The sequence below is a fragment of the Chrysochloris asiatica genome, unplaced genomic scaffold (assembly GCF_000296735.1).
Source record: "Chrysochloris asiatica unplaced genomic scaffold, ChrAsi1.0 scaffold00045, whole genome shotgun sequence".
Taxonomy (NCBI): Eukaryota; Metazoa; Chordata; class Mammalia; order Afrosoricida; family Chrysochloridae; genus Chrysochloris; species Chrysochloris asiatica.
The window spans coordinates 9,366,205-9,388,950 of NW_006408563.1; the positions used below are offsets into that span (position 1 = coordinate 9,366,205).

The 22,746-nt window shown below is 38.6% G+C and overlaps 1 protein-coding gene across 1 annotated transcript in view; it reads left to right on the plus strand.

Annotated features, from left to right (window-relative positions):
- The window catches only part of LOC102835311, a 205,963-nt gene that overhangs the window by 122,112 nt on the left and 61,105 nt on the right, over positions 1–22,746 (plus strand). Inside the window, exons 14-16 of the mRNA XM_006862032.1 lie at positions 2,574–2,655; positions 9,527–9,570; positions 13,485–13,715. Of these exons, the coding sequence (XP_006862094.1) occupies positions 2,574–2,655; positions 9,527–9,570; positions 13,485–13,715 (357 nt within the window). The remainder of the gene's footprint in view (positions 1–2,573; positions 2,656–9,526; positions 9,571–13,484; positions 13,716–22,746) is intronic.

Consider the following 22,746-nt stretch of genomic DNA (forward strand, 5'->3'; position numbering starts at 1 on the left):
ATAAACACCAATGTTTATAGCAGCACTATTTACAATAACAAAGATGGAGACAGCCTAAGTGCCCATCAACTGAAGAATGGATAAACAAACTGTGGTGCATACACACAATGGAATATTATGCTACCTTGAAGAACAGCAAGGAAGCTACAAGCCACTGCATAATATGGATGAACCTTGAAGACATTAAGTTGAGTGAAATTAGTCAGTCACAAAAGGAGAAATATTTCATAGGACCACTACTGTAAAAGACAAAGAAAAAGAACCCATACTAAAGGGGAGGGGGGAGGCGGGATTCTTTGCTGGTTACCGAAATGTGGGGCGAGGTGAGGGGAGGGAGGGGAAGGTGGAGCACAGGGTAGGGAATAGACACAGGATAGTTTGGGTGTTAGGGAGGGGAGGAATACACAAGAAGGGGAAGGGGAATGGAAGAAAAAGGCAGTAGGGAAAACAATTAGACAGATTTGCATGGGCTAAGAGGATCAGAGGTAAATAATGATGTATGCACAACCTTGGAACAACAGGGCTCTGGGATACAGGGATTGAGGAATAGTTTGAATGGTTAAAAGAGGGGAAATAACGTTAAGATGCTTGGCTGTCTTGAATCTTGGTTTCCCATGCCTACTATTGTAAAATAGACACTTGAGGGGGAGAGATAGGAATAGCCAGAAACGTCACCAGAGAAAGCTTGTAAGTCTGTCTTCACCCTGTAACTGATGGGAATACCTAAACTGGGGCTAGAACTTGCCTAGTGAAGGAGGCCTCCTGCGGAGCCATTACATTGCATACGACCATAGGTGGAATCCTGATCTCCATCCAGAATCTTTCCAGGTGGGAAATTTCCACTTGAAAGGACAGGCAGACCAGCATGGAGCAGCCAAAAGAACAGAAGATACTTGAAAGAAAGACCAGTAGGAAAAATAAAAAATAATAAAGGCAGACTGATTGACTACTACAAGAACAAGCAAATTGTTCGCTGGGTAGCCATCAAGGCAAGCAGTAGGGTCCCCTCAGAGTAAACCACCTTCTAAGACTGAGACTCAAGGGGAATACATGAGCAGGCATGTAGTCTTGCTGGTGATCACGCTGGTCTACCTATAAGATGAAGTGGGGGAAAACAGCAAGGAACTTGTGAGCTAAATCCAGCCACGTTCAATAGACTCCTGTCAACCTGGGTTGAGTCCTGATTGGCCAGCAGTATGACGAGACATGGGGACTCCTGGACCCAGGGACAGGGACATGGCCACAGAGGACCACAGCGGAGTGTGAAGCGTCCAGCTGACATGAAGTGCGGGGAGATGCACAAGAACACCTATACTTGCAGATAGTACCCACTTGACCTGGCTTCAATGGATGGATGATCAGAGCTCAACTAGAGGAAGAAAGAAGAGGGGAAAAAGAGTAATCCGCTACAATTTGATGAACTTGACCTATACTTATGGATGTAGTAGCTCAAATGATGGAATGAATCTTTACTGCAAGGATCATTCCCACCCCCTCAGTACACAGGGTTGACAGGGATGGGCAACTTAGACATTGGCTACCCAAAATGTGGGGGGGAGGCCTACAAAGGCAAGAAGTGACTGGCTTACAAGCTATCAAGAGGGAGCCTAATTCCAGAGGATGCAGGGGAAGGTAGAATCTCCACTGAGTGGTTTCAAACCTGCCTGAACAGGGCTGGTGAAAGGAGATGGGGATAGGACTATTGTGTTCAAAAAAATTGCTATCAGGACTGACTGAGTGTTGCAAATGTAAAGGTAGGTGTAACAAAAGGAAGGGAGTGGTTGATTTTGCAGTCCAGGAGTGGAGGTCTCTGGGACCATCAAGGGAGAAGAGCAGAGTGTGGGACCCTACCCAGAGAAGCAGTGATGTCAGAGATGGAAGCAGAGATGATGACATGGAGAAACGGAATGGCCGGGGACTCTGGACTTATGGAGGGAGAGGGTCCGTGTGCTGATGGCCAGGGGGCAGGCCTGTGGGGTGTACCCTTTGGTTGTTTGAATGGTTATATATTCCTCAGTACTTTGGTGTACATCCAAAAGAAACAAATGAAAAACAGAGGAAATGGAAGCAAATGCTGTTGAATGATGATGCACAGAGGGGTTGTAATCATTGCATTGAAACGAAATATGATAGGATGAATGTAAAGCTGATGTTCTCCCATGTAAACTACCACTCAGGTGTGGGGAACATCTGATCCACAGGCTGTATATTGTTGTTCTTGATAATTTCGTTGAGTTGGTTCCGACCCATAGTGAATGGTCCAATAGTGACTCTGGATAGGGTTTCCAGTTAAAGACAATTGTGCAGTCCAGTGCATTAACCCACAACGCCACACCAGGACTTCACACCAAGCTGTATAACGCCCACTAGATCATTTGGTTTGACCCTGCCAAGGCAACCGCAGTTCTAGCCATCACATTAAGGGTGAATTAATGAAATGTTTAAATGGAGCAAGCTAGTTTTTTAAGTCAATAATTTTGTATGGCCCATGAATGATGGTATAAATTTGGGCAGAAAAAAGGTTCCCTACACCTGCACATTTCCTCACTATATTTTCTTTGCTTTGTTTCTAGAGAAATAATATCAGTGAGGTATTTGGAAACCTGAGTAATGATCATTTGGAAGAGAAGAGTGATATACAAAGCCTCGATAGATGTAAGGAAACATCAGGTTAAAAACTAATTTTATTCATTTTTAAAATAGTTATCACTAAGATCATTGAAATCTAGGCAATTTTTATATGACAGAAAGAAAGTTTGTGATTTACTTTAACTGGAGTTTAATTTGTTAGGGAATAAATATGCACTTCATTATAGTTTTGGTACATAGTACTTGTATTTGTAACATTTCCAAAGAGAGGACTTAGACTAGGATAAGAGTTGTTTTAATTTTTTCTTTTCTTTTTCACTTTTTAAGGACAAAATAATTTTAATATTGATTGTGATCTATAAAAAAAACTTAAGATTGTCAGCTGTCTACTTCTTTGATGTAGAGGAGTGTGTGCATATGAGAGAAAGAGAAGAGAATTTAGAGACAAATTCAAGAGCTCGCTACATATGTTAATTAAACTCTTGTTGTTGTTGTTGTTAGGTATTGTCAAGTCATTTCCGACTCATAGCGACCTTATATACTATAGAACTGCCCGGTCCTGTGCCATCATCACAATCATTGTTAAGCTTGAGTCTTACTTCTGCTGCCCCTGTGCCATTCTATCTCATTGGAGTCTTCCTCTTTTTCTCTGACCCTTCACTTCACCAGCCATGATAGCCTCCTCCAGGAATCAGGTCCCTCCTGATACTAAGCCTAAAGTATGAGAGATGAAGTCTCACCACCCTGGCTACTAAGGAACATTCTGGCCATACTTCTTCCAACACAGATTGGCTTGTTTTTCTAGCAGCCCATGGTATTTTATTATTATTCTCCAAAACCATAGCTCAAATTCATCAAGTCTCCTATGGTCTTATTCACTGTCCAACTTTCACATGCATATGAAGCTATTGAAAATACCATGACTTGGATCAGGCATGCCATAGTCCTCATACTGACATCTTTGTTCTTGAACACTTTAAAAAGGTTTTGTGCAGCAGATTTGCCTAATGCAATATGTCATTTGATATCTTGATTGCTATTTCCATGAATGTTGATAGTGGAGCCAAGCAAAGTGAATTCTTTGACCACTTTAGTCTTTTCTCCATTTTCATGATGTTGTTTATTGGTCCAGTGGTGAGCACTTTTGTTTTCTTTACATTGAGGTGCAATCCATACTGAAGGCAGTGATCTTAGATCTTCATCAGTAAGTATTTTTTATTTACTTCCTCTTCACTTTCAGCAAACAAGGTTCTTCATCTGCATACTGCAGGTTGTTTATGAGTCTTCCTCCAATTCTGATGTCATGTTGTTCTTCATATACTCCAACTTCTAAGATCATTTGTTCGATATACAGCTTGAATAAGTTTGCTGAAAGAATACAACCCTGGCACACATCTTTCCTGATTTTAAACCATTTAGTATCCTCTTGTTCTGTTGGAACGACTACCTCTTACTCTATGTACAGGCTCCTCATGAGCACAATTAAGTGTTCCAGAATACTCACTCTCCATAATGCTGTCCATAACTTGTCATGATACACACAACCGAAAGCTTTTGCATAGTCAATAAAGCACAGGTAAAACATCTTTTCTGGTATTCTCGACTTTCAGCCAAGATTCATCTGACATAAGCAATAACATCTCTAGTTCCATATCCTCTTCTAAATCTGACTTTAACCTCTAGCAATTCCTGTCAAGGTAGTGTTGAGGAGAAATAGGTGTAAATGTTAATTAATTATCAGAAGGTGGAATGTACGAAGAATGAATCTATGAAAGTCAAAATTTGTCAAAACTGAAATGGAATACATAAAGATCAATATCCTAGGCATTATTGAGCTGAAATGGACTGGTATTGGAAATTTTATATCTGACAATCAATCATATGATTTATTGTGCCAGAATGACAAATTGAAGAGGAATGGTGTCATATTCATCATCAGAAAGAATATTTCAAAATCTAACATGAAGTACAATGCTGTCTGTGATAGGATAGTATCCATACTCTTACAAGGCAAACCAGTTAATACCACTATTATTTAAATGTACGCACCAATCACTAAAGCCAGTGATGATGAAATTGAAGAATTCTACCAACTGCTTCAGCCTGAAATCTGATCAAACATGCAAACAAGATATATTGATAATATGCAAAGGTGATTACAATGCAAAGGTTGGAAACAAAAAGGAAGAATCATTCGTTGGAAAATATGGTCTTGATGATAGAAACAATCTTGGAGATTACATGATAGAATTTTGCAAGACCAATGACTTCTTCATTGCAAATACTTTTTTTTAAAGAACATCAAAGACAACTATACACATGGACCACATAAGATGGATTACACAAAAATCAAATTGGCTGTATCTACGGGAAGTTGTGGTCCTGATGTGCTGTGGACTCGGTTCTGACTCATAGCGACCCTGAACAGAATTTCCAAGGCTGTAAATCTTTATGGGAGCAGAAAGCCTCATCTTTCTCCCATGGAACAGCTGACAGTTTCGAACTGCTGACCTTAAAGTTAGCAGCTTGATTCATAACCACTACACTACCAGAGCTCCTTATCTATGGAAAGAGACAGTGGAAAAATTCCTTATTATCAGCTATAACAAGATGAGGGACAGATTGTAGAACTGACCATCAATTACTTATATGCAAGTTCAGGCTGAAGCTGAAGAAAACTAAAACAAGTTCATGAGAGCCAAATTTTACCTTGAACATATTCCACCTGAATTTAGAGATCATTTCAAGAACAGATTTGATACATTAGTCACTAATGACCAAAGGCCAGAAGAGTTGTGGGATGACATCAAGAACATTATACAGGAAGAACTCTCAAGATTATTAAGAAGACAAGAAAAAAGTAAAAGACCAAATGTATGTCAGAAGAGACTCTGAAACTTGCTTTCCAGAGTAGAGATGTAAAGAAAATGGAAGAAATGAGGAAGTCAAAGAACTAAACAGAAAATTCCAAATGGCAGTTTGAGAAAACACTATAAAATATTATAACAAAATGTGCAAAGACCTGGAGTTAGAAAACCAAAAGAGAAGAATATGCTTAGCATTTCTCAAGCTGAAAAAACTGAAGAAAAAATGTAATCCTTGACTTGCAATATTGAATGATTCTATGGGCAAAGTATTGAATGATACACAAAACATCAAAAGAAGGTAGAAAGAATACACACAGTCATTGGATCAAAAATAAATTGTCAATGTTCAGCCATTTCAAGAAGTAGCATATGATCAAGAGCCAATGGTACTGAAGGAATAAGTCCAAGGTACACTGAAGGCATTGGCAAAGAACAGGACTCTGGGAATTGATGGAATACAAATTGAAATCTTCAATAAACTGATGCAACACTGAAAGCATTCACTCATCTCTGCCAAGAAATTTTGAAGACAACTGCCTGGCCAACTGATTGGAAGAGTTACATATTTGTGCCCATTCCAAAGAGAAGGGACCCAAATCATTGGACAAGATCATTAATATCACATGCAAGTAAAATTTTACCACATATAATACAAAATTAAATAAATTAGTTACTCATTAATTAAATTACATATTAAAGAAATTATACTGTTCATGCAGTCTCTATTTAGAGCTTCACTTAGAAAGCAAGTTAAACTAGATGCATAAATCTGTATCTTTGAAATCTAGAGTTTTTCAGCTATGGAATTATGATTTATTGTCATCAGATTTTGCCTCAGATCAATCATCCTTCCTCTCTAGCTACGTCCCTGGCTACACCAGACTTTGGTATATTCATATCCTAATGCCTGCAATCAACCAGCCTAGCAGTAGTTATTGTGCCTCCTCACCCCCACATCTTTACTTTTCCTCCTTCCTAAAGAGTTTCTTTTGAATACCATTGGATCATTTAGTGACTTCTTTCCTTTTGGTATTCCTGTAGTCTCCATCTTTCTCCTTTGGAGTGGCTGGTGGATTCAAATTGTTGACTTTTCTGTTAGCAGATGTCTGTTTTAACCACTGTGCCACTAGGGCTCCAGAAACCCTATGAGTTGGATTTTACTCAAGGATATACACAACAATTGTTAAGTGCTGTCAAGTTGGTTCCAAATGATAGCAACCGTGTATAGTGTTTCCAAGGAGCAGCTGTTGGGTTGAGCTGCTGACCTTGTGGTTTGCAGTCCAGTACTGATCCTACAGTGCCACACCAGGAATTCACAATAGCTTCCTCTATATATAGTTCTGTATCCTCTTATAACGTTATAGCTAACATTTATTGAGTCCTGCTGTGGCAGTGTAGAATAAGCATTGGACTGAATGGTCCGTTGGAACCACAAAGTTGGAGGCTTAAACTCACCAGCCGCTCCTCGGAAACCCTACACAGGGTTGCTATGAATCAGAACCAACTTAATGGCATTTAACAATAACAGCAGCATTATTGATCACTGTAATTGTGGCACTTCATTTGGATTATATAAATCAGTTCTCACAATGGTCCATTGTGGAATGCATTATTCTCATGTTTACCATGGAGAGACCAAACACCTGTTACTCTGGAGTCAATTCTGACTCACAGAAACCCTAGAGGACAGGCCACAATAGATTGGCCCCATGAGTTCCAGAGAAGTGATATAACAAAATGTGGAAACTATCAAATAATATAATTAATACCACAGGCAAGTAAAATTTTGCTGAGTATAATTTAAAACACGTGCAGCAGTACATCAATAAGGGAGCTGCCTGAAAACCAAGCTAGATTCAGAAGGAGGATGTGGCATGAGAGATATCACTGCTGATAGCTGATGGATCTTGGCTGAAAGCAGAGACTACCAGAAAGATGTTTACCTGTGCTTTATTGACTAGGCAAAGATATTTAACTATGTGAATCATAACAAATTATGGATAATATTGCAAAGAATGGGGGTTCCAGAACACTTAAAATTGTGTTCACGCAGAGCCTGTACAAAGACAAAGAAATAGTTTGAACAGAGCAAGGAGATACTGTGTGGTTTAAAATCAGAAAATGTATGCATCAGGGCAATATCCTTTCATTCAAATCTGTACTTGTGTGCTGAACAAATAATCCTGCAAACAGGTCTATATGAAAAATGCAGCATCAGGATTGGAGGAAAATTCATTAAAGACCTGTGCTATGCAGATGATAACTTGCTTACTGAGAGCAAAGAGCTCTTGAAGCACTTACTAATTAATATCATAGATTACACCTTGCAATATGAATAACACTTCAACATAAAGAAAATTAAAGATCTCACAACCAGGTCACTACGCAACATCATAATAAACAGAGAAAAGGTTAAAATTGTCAAGGATTTCATTTTACTTGTGTCCACAATCAACATCCATGAAAGCAGCTGTCAGGCAATCAAATGACATTGCATTGGGGAAATCTTCTGCAAAAGATCTCTTTAAAGTGTTCAAAAACAACACTATCACTCTGAAGACTAAGGTGCATCTGATCCAAGTCATGGTATTTTTACAGGCCTCATACACATGGGGGAACTATACAGTAATAAGGAAAACTGAGAAGAATTGCCTTTGAATTGTAGTGTTGAAGTAGAATACTGAGTATACCATAGACTGCCAGAGGAATGAACGGATCTGTATTGGAAAAAGTACAGCCAGCATGCTCCTTAGACGCGAGGATAGACAGACTTAATCTCACATGTTTTGAACATGTTCTTAGGAAGAACAACTCCCTGGAGACTGCTAGATAAAGTAGAGGGTCAGTGAAGAAGTAGACCTTCAATGAGATGGATTGACATAGTAGCTACAACAATGAGCTCAGACAGAGAAAAGATTGTGGAGATGATGGTGGTGGTTATGTGCCATCAAGTCGGTTCTGAGTCATAGCAACCCTATATAGAGTTTCCGAGGTTGTAAATCATTACTGGAGCAGAAAGCTTTCTTGGAGTGGCTGGTGGATTTGACCTGGTGATTTTGCAGTTAGTAGCCCAACTCATAACCCACTACACTACCAGGGCAGGCTCCTTATACTGTACATAGGATGGCTATAAATCTGAGCCAAGTCAATAGCACCTAACATCAACAGTCTTTATAGGAGTGATCACCAGGTCTTCTAAAGAGACTGATGGCTTAAACCACAGACTTTTAGGTTAATAGGCAATGCTTAACCACAGCACGACCAGGGCTCCTTGCAGAGCTGGAAACTGAGAATTGCACACATTAAGTAACCAATCAGAGGTCACATCACTACTGAGTCAGTCATAAGGGCAGAATTCAAACCCAGTCAGTTTGACCCAACAGCTAATGCATTTAACCATGTTGCCTTTTACATCTTACATATGATATGATACTTGTATCAACCCTATAAGTAAACTATTATACCATGTTACCTATGAGAAAACTAAGACTCAGAAACACAAGCTGCTCAAAATCATGCATTAACAAGCTATCACAGTAAAATTTGCTTTTCTCTAAACTTTGGGTCTCAATTTTTAATTTTCTTTCTTCCACTTATAGGTTTTTCTTTACTTGTTAAACATGCATTCCTTGAAAAATTTTGAAAGCATTTCAATCAGCCACTCTCGAATTGGGCTTATTTTTTCTTGCTTCATACTTATTTATTCTAATCTTTTTTCCTAATCCCAAGCTTACCATTGACTATATGGGATTTATTGTCTTTCCTATTGACTTTTAGCAAAATATAATCTATATTTGTTTTTACATCTTGGATTGAGGGATCTGAAATCTTATCACTTTTTGCATGTTTTTATTTCCTCCACCTTTTTTCACTTACCATTTCCCTAATCTTCCCAGAGACTTATCTGTCTGTTTATACTAAATAGTTCTAATTTTGGATAGTTGCTTTTCTGCAAAGAGTTCTTTGTTCTTGGTAAGAAAAATTATCATAGTGTTTTACCAATATGCATGTATATAAATGATGCTTATTAATTATGTAAAATAAAATATGTTGATTAATTTTTTTAACAGATACTTCTCTTACAAGCAATAAAGTTGACAGCATTCCAAATAAGGTAAGAAAATTTTTCCTAATAGTCACTGTCTTAAAAAATAGTAAAATTTTTATAAATAAAAGTTTACAGATGGAAAGGACAAAGGACCTAAGAAGTTATTCAGATGTTTTATAAAAATTTCTATTATGGCAGTATCTGTACAGTTCCATAGTTCATTTACATTAAATTGTACTCTTGAAAGTAATGCTTTCATATATAATAGTATTATTTCAAAATATATATGAAGATGGGGACAAAAGGCATTCGGGAAAAGAAGAGAGGGAAACAAGTTAAGAAAATGCATGAAGTTTTGTATGAGATCTTAAAAATGGTTATCACAGACTGAACCACATTCTTTTTCACCAGAAGCTTTTAATTTGATGGAATTATTTTTCACAAGAAGCTTTAAATTTGACCCATTGTAAACTTTTCCTCTGAAACAGTAATAATCTTACAACAGAAACCAGTAGAGAAAAATATAGACCATTTTTATAAAATGAAATTTATTTAACTTATGATACCATCTTTATACTCTTTGCTATTAAAATTTCCTTTGTTTAAAGGTACATTTGTGATTTTATGATATTGTTCTTTATGTTATTCTGTTATTAAATTTTCCTTTATTTTATAATATATTGTTGTTGTTTAGTGCCATCGAGTCAGTTCCAACTCATAATGACCCTGTATAGGGTTTCCAAGGAAAGGTTGGTGGGTTTAAACTACTGACCTTGAGGTTAGTAGTCCAACTGTTATCCTACAGCACCACACCAGGACTCCTATAATACATCGGTGATAATACAATGACAGTAATATGTAAGATGTTCTAGATTTTTTCCTGAGATGTTACTGGCATAAAATCTGGACATATCAGAGCCACTGTTTTATAGAAAGTATAATCAGGACTTCTGGAAAGATGGCAAACTAGGCAGACTCACTGCACATACTCTGTACAACAAAAATTCAAGAGACAGAATGAAAAAGGCACAGATGAAAATTCTCGCACCCTGAACTTAAGAAGAAAGTTTTGAGAGGTAGTTGGAGTGCTTGCTAGGAGTAGAGACCAAGCAGGGATGATGAGTGAGGGAGACTGACTGGTGAACAGCTGGTCAGACTCGAGCAAGGTCTGGCATTTGCATAGGTCACAGAAAATGTGTGATTTCTTTTTCCCTATGTTCCCCTGGTGGTCAGTTCCACCATCATCAACCCCCAGAGCAGACTCTGCTCTCTGGAAGTTCAGAACCATGTGGTTGGGAGCCATGCTGTGCCACTTTGGTATGTGCCACTTTAGTGCCTGGATTCAGGTGGACTTGGTCCCAGACCTCCAAAACCCACAGAGCCATCAGACCAGCATTTAACCAGTCCTCCTGGTTTCTCTTAGGAGCATTATCCCCTGTTGCCCTCAGCTTCCCAGTGGTTCTAACAGACACTGAAACTAGCTCCACAAACCACTTCTGGATTGAGTGCCCTGAACACGTCAGTAGATAACTCTGAAGCCAATAGGAACTCCATCTAGACACAGGAATTTTGCTGTCACAGCCCTTTCACAATCACCTCGTGAGTTCCTTGAATTGTAGGAGCCACTAGAGATTTCTCTCCTCCGGATCCAAAAACTGCACTGTTTGTTTTTATAAGTATTACCTCACAATGCCCGGAGACAATAGACAATTTTAGCTCACATAAATAAACAAGAGACAATAGCTTGAACAAATGGCCAAGATGCTGAGCCAGAAGACATTTCTGAGGAAGAAAAGGTAATAGAATCAAATGAAAAAGAATTCAAAAGAATGATAATTAAGTACCTTCAAATGATCAATAGATAGAAAGATCAATGAAAGCAAGGAAAACACAATAAAAACTTAAGAAGAATTCAGAAAAATTCTACAAGAACAGACAAAATAAATGCAAATTTTGAAACAATAAAAACCCTGCAATTTGAAACCCAGAATATTAATATTAAGATCTCAGAAATAGATAGTGCCTTGAAAGGACAAAGAGTCAATGTGAAGCAATGGAAGCCCAAATTAATGAGTTTAAGGAGAAATCTCTCAATACAAGTATGCTAGAAGAACAATCAGAAAAACTAATGAAAAAATCCAAAGAAAGACTAAGAGTTATGTGGGACACCATGAAGAGGAACAACTTACAGGTGATCTGAGTTCCGGAACAGAAAGAGACAAACACAAAGAAAATTGTAGAAGAGTTGTTGGAAGAAAGTTCCCTAACATCATGAAAAATGAAAAAAATAAGTTTACAAGATGCTGAATGAACACCAAACAGAATAGATCCCCAAAGAAAATCACTGAGTAATATCATAATCAAAATTTCTAGAATCAAAGACAATTAAGAAATCCTGAGAGCAGCTCAGGAAAAATGAAAAGTTACCTACAAAGTAGAACCAATAATACTAAACTCAGATTTCTCAGGAGAAACAATGCAGGCAAGAAGGCAATGGAATGACATACACAAAACTCTGAAAGAAAAAGATTGCCAACAAAGAATCATATACCCAGCAAAGCTGCCCCTCAAATATGACAGCAAAATTAGGACATTTCCTGGTAAACAGAAGTTAAAGGAATTTGTAATGACCAGATAAACTTTACAAAAGTTGCTAAAGGGTGTTTAGCTTTGGGCTGAGAACCAGCAACAGCAGCCAACAACCTTAGATTACCATACATGACAACACTACCCAGAACTGAATCCAGATATGTTGTTGTTGTTAAGTGCTGTTGAGTCGATTACAACCCATAGCGACCCTGTATAGAGTTTCCAAGGAGCAGCTGGTGAGCTTGAATCCAGATACAGAAGTATTTAAAATAAAGTAAATTTACAAGAATGAAAATAGGGAACTAGAGACATCAATGTATAATGAAGTCAACAAAGCAAAAAGAGGGAATAATGTAGCTACGGAGCTTCCAAATGACAATCAAGTAGAATTTAGGACAAATCAGACTGTTTTAAGCAGGAAAATGTTTAATAAATTACAGGGTAACCTCAAAGAAAAATAATATAAGTGTATGTCAAAATTTTAAAAAAGGAAAATCAGAAAGATTTAGTAAACATTAGCACAACAGAAATGAAAATGAAAAGAAAATCCACAAAGAAAATTAATTCAGCATAGAAAATTATGTGGAAGAATCCACACAAAAAATACAGCAAAATGACAACAATCGATTCATACCTACTGATAATTACACTGAATATAAATAGATTAAATGTACCAGTCAAGATACATAAAGAACAGAATGAATAAGAAAGCAGTATCCTTCAAAATGCTGTCTACAAAAGGAATATAAAAAAGATGGACACGGCTTAAATGTCCATCAACAGAAAAACAGTTAAACAAACTTTGGTACAGAGGGAATAGAAGCAAATACTGTTAACCAATGATACATGGAGGGGGATGGTAATTATTGCAATGAAACAAAGTACGATAGGATAAGAACAAAACCGATGTTCTCCCATGTAAACTATCACTCAATTCACAATAAAAGCTTAAAAAAAAGAAAGAAAAGAAAAAGGTAGCAGGAGACATGGGAGGAAAGCTATAGTTAAAATGAATAGAGGTAAATTCTGTCAATTGTTCATTGAAGAGATTGCATGTAGTGAAGAAAAGTGTATGGTTTGTTGAATATAAAACTGATGATCTGCTCTGTAAACCTTCACTCAATTCACAATAAAAAGTTTTTTTTTTTTTAAAGTATAATCATCTTTATGTACAATATTCATTGTCCACAATTTTAGGCAAGTAGGAACAGTTGGACCCAGGCTTATAAATCTGTCAGTTCTTATGTATAATAAGAAATATACAGCTATTAAGGATCATTTGTTGGTAAATTAAGCATACAATTGATTTTAAGTACAGTATTAAAATTTTTACATGTTTTCATATCAATTGTGATTAATTGGTAGCTTTTTGTTGTTGTATTCTTTTCTAGCTACTAGATGATAAGTCTTTGCCAACTTTCAATCTATCAGAAGACCATTCAGATGCCATGCCTCCCAAAAGTGATGAATCTGAAAAGCAAACAAGTCATCCATTGTCTACTATTCCAACAATACAAGAGAACAAAATACCACCTTCTGATGACTACCAGTTTTCTCCATCACAAGAAACATTGAATTATAGATATCCAAGTCCTATTAAAATAGAATCACCTCCAGCAGAGGTAAAATTAAGAAGTATTTTTCTAAATCCAGGTAAAATAAGAATGATGCATTTAGCTCCACCTTCAACAGAAATTAGGTGGCAAATCAGCAGTGTAGGCTTATCTAGAAGGAAGAGCACAAGCTTAGTTTCTCCAGATTCAAAAGCAAACGAAAGCTTTCAAATGCAAGATTCAGAAGAAGACCTTCAAGTAAAGGTTTCTGCCCTCACATTAGAGTTATAAGATTAGGAAAAACAAATTAATTCACTTATAAATTAAATCAAATACAAATAAACTAAAATTGCATTCAAATGTCTCCAAGTGGAAGTACATTTATACTGCTTATACTGATCAAGTACCAAATCTTACAGGTTTGTACAAAATTCAGATGAAAGTGTAACAACAATAACAAAATATAAATTCAAAGGAAATTTTAAAGTCTGGGAAATTATTTGAGTTGACAATTTTAATTTTTTTAAAAAAACTGTTGTATTATAAGAAATAGCATATTTTCTTGTTACAAATAATTGTATAATTCAGAATAAGAATAATATACATGCAAATTTATGTGTCCACCAAAGTAAAGCCATTCTCAAAATGCCAGTTGTTTCACTTAGATCTTAAATGTTACTTGAAGAGCTGTTTTAGGTAGCTCATAAAGCAAGGTAACAAAGCATGTAAATCCTGAGTTCTAAGTAAGGCTCTGCCTCTAAATGTTATCACAAACATGGCTATCTAAATCTCTAGACCTGTTTTTTAGCTTGTGAACGGTAAATTAGACAAGGGCATTTCTAAATTTTCTTAAAATAAGAAAAAATATATAATTTTATTAACTATATCACACTGCAAAATTATTATTCATTATTTGGCCAATTTACCTTAAAAAGAGTAACTTTTGAATATTAAAGTGATGCACAGTTGTTACTTTAACTGTGTATTTTCTCTTACTTTATTTTAGTTACTTTAACTGTGTAATTTTCTAAATGGAAAATTTAGAACTGGAGAGAAGCAAGAAAGAAAATTAAAAATAACTATAATTCTTCTACCATAGTTAACATTTTTTAAATTCAGTCTTTGTTGCACATATATCTAATTTATATTTGAAAACTTGGTTCAAACTATATATACTTTTATATTTTGCTTTTTAATAAACTTAACATATTATAAGTATGTTACCAGAATTAATTTTTTCAAGGTAAAGACCATCCTCATACATGGATAGTCCACAATTCTTTAAAACAGTTTCCATGTTGTTGGACATTATACTTGAAATTAACATCCTTTTACTTACTTATTTGGATCTGTATTGTTGCCAAATTGCTCTCCAGGAAGACTGTGCTACATTACATTCTCACCAATAGTATTTGATTATTACATTTTTTTCAAATAATGGTTGAAAAATTTCCATGTTGATTAGCCATTCTGATTTTGTCTACTGTGAGTAGGCAGATGACATCCTTTCCATCTTTATATCTTTTGAGATTTTGGTGATCTTGTTTTGGCTTTTAAATGACCTCGTTTTATTTTAAGGATATTTCACCACCACCACCCACTGTCATCAAGCAATTCTGACCCCTAGGGTTTCCAAGGTTGTAAATCTTTATAGGATCAGAAAGCCTCATCTTTCTTCTGTGGAGTTACCAACCTTGGGGTTAGCAATCCAGTGCTTATTCTACAGTGCCACCAGGGCCACTCGTACATTCATGGCATGTACTTTTCCACGCTGTAGTTTGCCTTTTGGTTTCTGAATTTAGTGTGACTTACTAAATACTCAGTTTTCATTTGATAAGTGAGTTATTTATTGCTATGTAACAAGCCATCTAAGAATCTCAATATTTCCTCAGTTTGACTTTGGTTAGATGGGCAGTTCTATCCCACTTGATGTTACCTATGAGCTCGATTGGTCTGGAATATTCAAGATGGCTCACTTATTCAGATCTGTATGGCTGGGCTCATCCCGGATACTTGGACTTCTGGGCTGGTTTGTCTGTTTCTCTTTGTGTGTGTTCATGTAGTCTTAATCATTCTCTCTCTCACTCTCCATGAAGTTTTACATAGTCTTTCTGTGTGATTTCTCTGGGAGGGCAGCTGAACTTCTTTACATGGTATCTATGGTTCCTCAATGTATGAAAACAGATGTTTCAGTCCCTCTAAAGACTTTTGAGCTTGGGATCACTTCCACAGCATTCTGTTAGTTAAATCAACTCAAAAATTTGTTAAGGGAGAAGGGCATGAATCTAAGGAGATGCTGTCATCAGAGGCCATATTTGGAGATTAACAACCACAGATTAATTACTTCTGTTGTTGTTAAGTGCCCTCAAGTCTGTTCCAACTCATAGTGACACTGTGTAGGGTTTCCAAGGTTGTATAGCTTTGCAAGAACAGTCTCGTCTTTCTCCCGTGGAGGAGCTGATGGGTTTGACTTTGTGGTTAGCAATTCAGTGCTTACCCTACAATGCCAAAAAGGCTCCTTAAGATCCTCAAAGTGCCATGCTATTATTGTACCAGATGCAGTCTTGAAGTATAGGATTTTATCGTCTAAATGAAGTCCAGGTGGATGAGGCTTTTTAAATGTGGCTCCTCTCATGACTGATCTGGATATGTTCTTTTTGACAATGACTGCAACACCATTCCTCTTCAATTTGTCATTCCCCACATAGTAAACCAAGTGGTTGTCAGATTCAAAATGGCCAATACCAGTCCATTTCAGCTCACTAGATGCCTTAAGATATCAATGTTTATGTGTTCCATTTCATTTTTGACAACTTCCAATTTTCCCAGATTCATACTTCATACATTCCATGTTCCAATTTTCAATGGATGTTTACAGCTGTTTCTCCTCATTTTGAGTACTACCCCATCAGCAAACGAAGGTCCCATGGGCTTTTCTCCCACTGGCTTTACTCCATTCATGTCATCACAGTCAACTCTACTCTGAGGAGGCATCTCTTCCCCAGTTGCATTTTGAGTGCCTTTCAACATGAGGGGCTCATTTCCTGGCACTATATCTGACAGTGTATCTTTGTTATTCATGAGGTTTTCAGTGACTAAATATTTGGAAGTAGTTCGTCACTCCTTCTTCCTGGTCTGTCTTCGTCAGGAATAAGGAAGACCATAGAAGAATTGATACCTGTCCACCATGGGTAATCCTGCTGGTATTTAAAATACAGGTGGGATAGCTTCCAGAATCACAGTGACTCACAAGCCACCACAGTATGGCAAACTGACAGAGAAGTGATGGCATAAATATTTACAGCCAGCCTTGGAAATCCAATATAGGGTCTTCATGAGTGGGAATCTACTCCATGACAGTGGGTTTGGATGGTTTGTGTCTGTGTGCTATGATGGTAATAAGACAAGAGTCCTGGTATGGTGCTGTAGGATAAGTACTTAACTGCTAACCACAAAGTCAGTGGTTCAAACCCACCATCCACGCCTCAGAAACCCTATATAGGGTCACTATGAGTCAGAACTGACTGTACAGCTCTTAACAAGATAGAAATGGAATGGAATGGAAGCCATAAAGAAGGTCATTGTTATGAAAACCAAACTCACCTGAGCCTGAGGGCACACAAACCCTGTGGCCCCATCTAGAAAGTAATCTGGCTGTGGGTGTTGAGCCACATAATTCCCAAAGCTGAAATAAATGGTGTCATCTATAAAAATCTTGCTGTCTGGTATGAGAGCTGGGCGTACCACAACATTAGAAGTTCATTTGACTGAGCTGTTACAATACACTCAAAACCCTACACTCATGTAAATGTGAAGCCTTTTTTAATGACACCTCTCTTCTTCCTTCAAACCTGGACGTCAAAGTTGGTTTGAATCACAAGACTGGCAGTTCAAACTCACCAGACACTCCTCAGAACCCCTATACAGGGTCATTATGAGTTGGAACCAGCCTGATAGCACTTAACATCCACCCTTATTCTCAGCTGCTATAAGAAGTTTAGTGGTAGGGCCAAGTTCTCCCTGCCTCTAAATGGAAGGGAAGACTATGTACACCAACCCAAGTGTACTGGGGAATTTCAGTGAGGGAAGGGATCAAATCTTTTATGGCTCTGTTTGATGTAAGTGCCCAGGTCACTTTCTTACCTGAACCATGGAAAGAAAAGATAAATGGATTTGTTTAAGGGATTTGGGTAGGGTTCATAATGAAGAAGGGTACTAACATGATCTTATGGCTAGAACCCTTTAGGTGACTTTAATGTACACTAATTTAGTTGGCTATTGCTTCTACATCTGAATGTATATCCAAACTCACTGCTGTCAAGTGGATTCTAACTCCTAGAGACCCTATGGGACAAAGGAGCACCGCTCCGTGGGGTTTTAAGGCTGTAAATCTTTATGGAAGCAGACTGCCTTGTCTTTTTTTCCTGCAGAGCAGTTGGTGGATTTGAACTGCCAAACTTTTGGTTAGCAGCTGAGCACTTTAATCACTGCTCCTATCTGATAAGAGTATGAACTGTTCTCCATTCCTGAAGTGTCAGAGAGGACTGTTAATTAGAAAGAACCGCATGTAGAGAGGTGCTACTTGTTGTTGTTGTTGTTAGGTATCGACTCACAGCGACCCTATGCACAACAGAACAAAACACTGCTCGGTCCTGGGCCAACCTCACAATTGTTGCCACGCTTGAGCCCATTAATGCTGCCACTTTGCTAATCCGTCTTGCTGGGGGTCTTCCTCTTTTTCTCTAAACTTGCACTTTACAAACATTATATCCTTCTCCAGCGACGGCTCCCTCCTGACAATATGTCAAAAGTATGAGAGACCAAGTTTGGCCATCCTGGCCTCCAAGGAGCACTCTGGCATGCACTTCTTCCAACACAGATCTGTTGGTTCTTTTGGCAGCTCATAGTACTTTCAGTATTCTCCTCCAACACCATAACTCAAATACATCGATTCTTCTACGATCGTTCTTATTCACTGTCCAGCTTTTGTGTGCATATGAGGTTATTGAAAACACCATGGCTTGGGTGCTACTGGGATATGTAAAATATTCCTCAATGTGTCTCTCTCCTATCTGCACCAACAAGAACACTATACAATTCTAGAAGGACAAAGGGAAATGACAGCCTTCATTAAGACTTAAAGGCAACAGAAAAAGAGATGTTATCTTAATACAACCCCATAATATGCTGTTGTTGTTGTTGTTAAGTGCTGTTGAGTTAGTGCTGAGTCTTGGAGGTCCTGCATAGGGTTTCCAAGAAGTGATTGGTGGATCTGAACCTCTGACCTTGGGGTCAGAAGTCTAGAGTGTCTATCCTACAATGCCATACCAGGAATCCTTAAAAGAGGCTACTGATGTTTTTGTGTGACCCCAAGTCAGTTCTGACTCATAGCAACACTATATAGAGTTTCTGAGCACAGCTAGGGGGCCTTAACTGCCAACCTTGTGGTTAGTAGTCCAGTGCTTATCTTACAGATCTTACCAGAGCTCAAAAAAGGGCCTAGGGGACCATAAAAGAGAAAAGAGAGCCAATGTGACAGGAACAATTTTCAAGGACTAAATAGTAAGATCAGAGAATAAACCAATGCTTTTCCTTCCCATTTCTCTCCCCTCAACATTAAATCATTTCAACCTCCACTACTGTTCTCAATATTATCCATCAGCTCTTTCAAAGAGAGAACAAATAGTTAACTTTCCCACTCCAGTTTGACTGAGGATTCACATTTTTCAGAGGACAGTGCTTGACACTCTGGAGAATAATATGGCCAATGAAACTTGTTGATGGATCTGAAGGTTTAGAGTAGACTATCACCAACTAAATCCAGTTGTTGCTTCCATATCCCAGCTCTTCCAGACTCTGTAAGTATAGGAGGGAGACCCAGTATCTTACTGGGCTGTAGGACTGTGTGCATGGGAGTCAATGTGCCTCACTTGGACATCCTTTCAAATGAGCTGTGTTGGGAGCTGTCCAGCAAGCTGTGATCCACTCTCTTTGGGACCTAACAACCCTAATGACTCTGAGCAGAGTAGTAAACTCTTAACTACAAAAATATATGGGACTGATTTTGCTGACTAAAGCCTTTGGGATTTTGGACTTGCTTCTTTTCTGACATAGCTACCCATTACACTCCTTTTGTAAAACAGCTGTTACCTTGTTACTAAGCCCCTGTCAAAAAGGATCACCTTATCCAGAGAGGCCTTGTGACTCTTTTGATGGTTTGATATTCCCATTCAGAGGGTTGGTCAAGTTGGCCCCACAAACTTTGTTTGTTAAGTGGAAATGATATGTTCAGGAACACTGACAGCCTGGCCCCAGCAGTATCTCAACTTGACATGAAAAGTGGCAGTTACCCCTTAAGGAAAGCTTGGTCTCTCAGTCTGCTGAAGAAAATTGCTGGTTCAATGAGACCAATGTTGTGAACACCTAATAAAGTTGTTCATCTCTGACCCAGGAATCTCCTGTCAGAATCCACAAAACTGTGGCAGGATGACTTCCAAATCAAGTAAAATCCCAGACCCTGCACAATTTCGAACAGCTTTGGAAATGAGGATGGGATGTTGATGGAGTCATGATTTTCTGGGAGAGGAAGACATTTGGACCCGCAAAGGCTGGTGTAAGGAACCCTGGTAGCTCAGTGCTAAATGAAACATTGGCAATTCAAGCTCCCCAAGTGTTCCAGGGGAGAAAGATGCAGCAGTCTGCTTCTGTGAAGCTGTACAGCCTTGGAACCCTATGGGGTCATTCTACTCTGTCCCACAGGGTTTGAGTCAGAATTGACTAGCTGGCAATGGGTTTGGTTTAGGAATAGACTTGGCTAGGAGATGTGAAGAAATTTCTGGATTTCAGTAGCAAATGCTGTCACCTTTTTAGCTCTGTACATGCCACTGTGGTTCCATCCCAAAGTCTTCAGCAAAGAGTTGTAAAACATTGTGACCTTCTCCTCCCCTAAAGTTCCCCAACTAAGGTCATCCCTTTCTCACCCACTGCAACCCCCACCCCCTGCTCAGAAAAGAATGAGCCCAAAACAAAGCACCATTTGGGTTGTTTTAATTCTGCCTCTTACCAAGAAGCCTCTAACCAGTTATTAACAAGTGGGACAGTTGAAGACTCTTACTCCCCCACTCCCAGACTGTTATTTGGTGACAGCACTCTCTGGAAACTGGGAGGTGCACAGAGGAGGAAGTAATACCAAGCCTGAGATTAAGAGCCAAAATATAAAGAAAAACCCTTCCTGCTGCTCCAGCCATCCCCACAGGGAAGAGCAAGGCTCTCATACCTGTGCTCTCTCTGTGTTTCCAATCAGAAAATAACAGTCTCCTGATTGCAGCTGGTGTAGCTCCTCACTTGCAGGCTCATCTGTGTTCCAGGAGGGAAAACAAGTACCTGAAGTCAACTGACAAGAGGGAGGAAGAGTGGTCTTATGGATAGGCCCTCCCAGGCAATTCAATATGCTGCTGACAATAGCGTCCACTGCTGGTGGTAGAATGAGATTGATGCTGTGCCTGTTTGTCCTATAAATGCTCTGTAAGTGTCCCAGGAAATTCTCCCATTTGGCACTGCCACTTGTAGAGAAGTGCAAACTCCCTTGCTGAATGAAGGTGGGTCAGGATTTAGCATGAGTGCCCCTCCTAACATTTAAAGATGCCCGTCTGTTGACAAGGCAAAAGTCTCAGTCTCTATCACCCTGACTGTGATGTTTTCACACTTCTGCCACCAAGGTGCGGCTGATAAACCCTGGCAAAATGCAATAGCCTGCTTGCCAAGTCCATAATCTTAAGGCTAGATGGATGACATTAAAAAACCCACTGCTGTCTTTTTTGCTTCCCTTCCCCCGCCTTCATTACCATAAACAAGACAGCATACTTTTTAGAATTTTTAGGTATCAGATATCAAATACCTCACCTGAACATTCCACTTAGTGCTTTATTATCAGTTAACGTGCTGAAATACATAGCCTTTGATTGTTGAGGGCTGCATCTGATCTGGTCCTAGCACCATTTTGGTTTTACATGAAATAGTGGCAGCCACCCCTTTAAAGGAAACTGTACCCATATTCTACTACTTGAAACAAAGCCACTCACTCCATGAGGTCCTGGAATCAAAAGTTCCCCTAAATACCTGAGCCAGGTTCCCTGATGGCCCAGCGTAGTTGAACCCTGGTGGTATACATCAAACCTCTGGGATATTGTGACTGTTTAGCCTAAGGTTCAGCTCTGCAGAACCAAAAATGAATGTGGTGTTACTCCACGAAGTGGGCAGAACTCTAGCCAATATCGCCCTTGAAGAACTTTGCTGTATTTTTATTTATTCTTGGCATAACTACTTTGTCTTGTCATTTGGAAAACCAAACTGGCATATTAAAGAAGCAATCTGGGTCATTTATGTCAATGTCCACAGGAAGGGCATGTTATCTAATGAGACTGGGTGGAGTCAAACTGCTGACTGACCCCTTACATCCAGATGGCCTCGATTTCTGCTTGGATCTATCATGATATTGGACATGGCAAAACATCCACCATCATAGCTGGGATCAAAGTGAAGGACTACTTTGGTAGAGGTCTCTGATGCATGCTAGCCTTGACACCTACCAGAATTTGACCCATTTATCTTGATGGAAAAAGTTACATTGTATGTAGCATCATCCCACCTTCTTTTAGCCTTGGACTTTTGACCCCCTTTGAGGGCTGTTGGTTGAACTTTTTCAGGTTATAGTATTTATGTTTCAGCCTGATCAAATGACTCCTGATATTCTATTGTGAGTCTTAAAACTCTTTCAGGTCATGTTTCCAGATTTTGGTACACAAAACTACTCCATGGGTATGACCAGGACAAAACAGTTGGAGGTTACATAGATCTTGAAATTTTGAGATTTCCACCTAAACTATTTCTGGGTATGATGCTTTGTTTTCCACTAATGGCAACCCCAAGTTGGCCTGGTTTGATTTTCATGTATTAGTCCAGCCAAAGGGGGCCTTGTTGTTATTGTTGTTATTAGGTGCCATCGAGTCGGAACTGACTCATAGCAACCCTATGCACAGCAGAACGAAAAAATGTCCAATTCTGGGCCAACCTCACTACTGTTGCCACACTTGAGTCCATC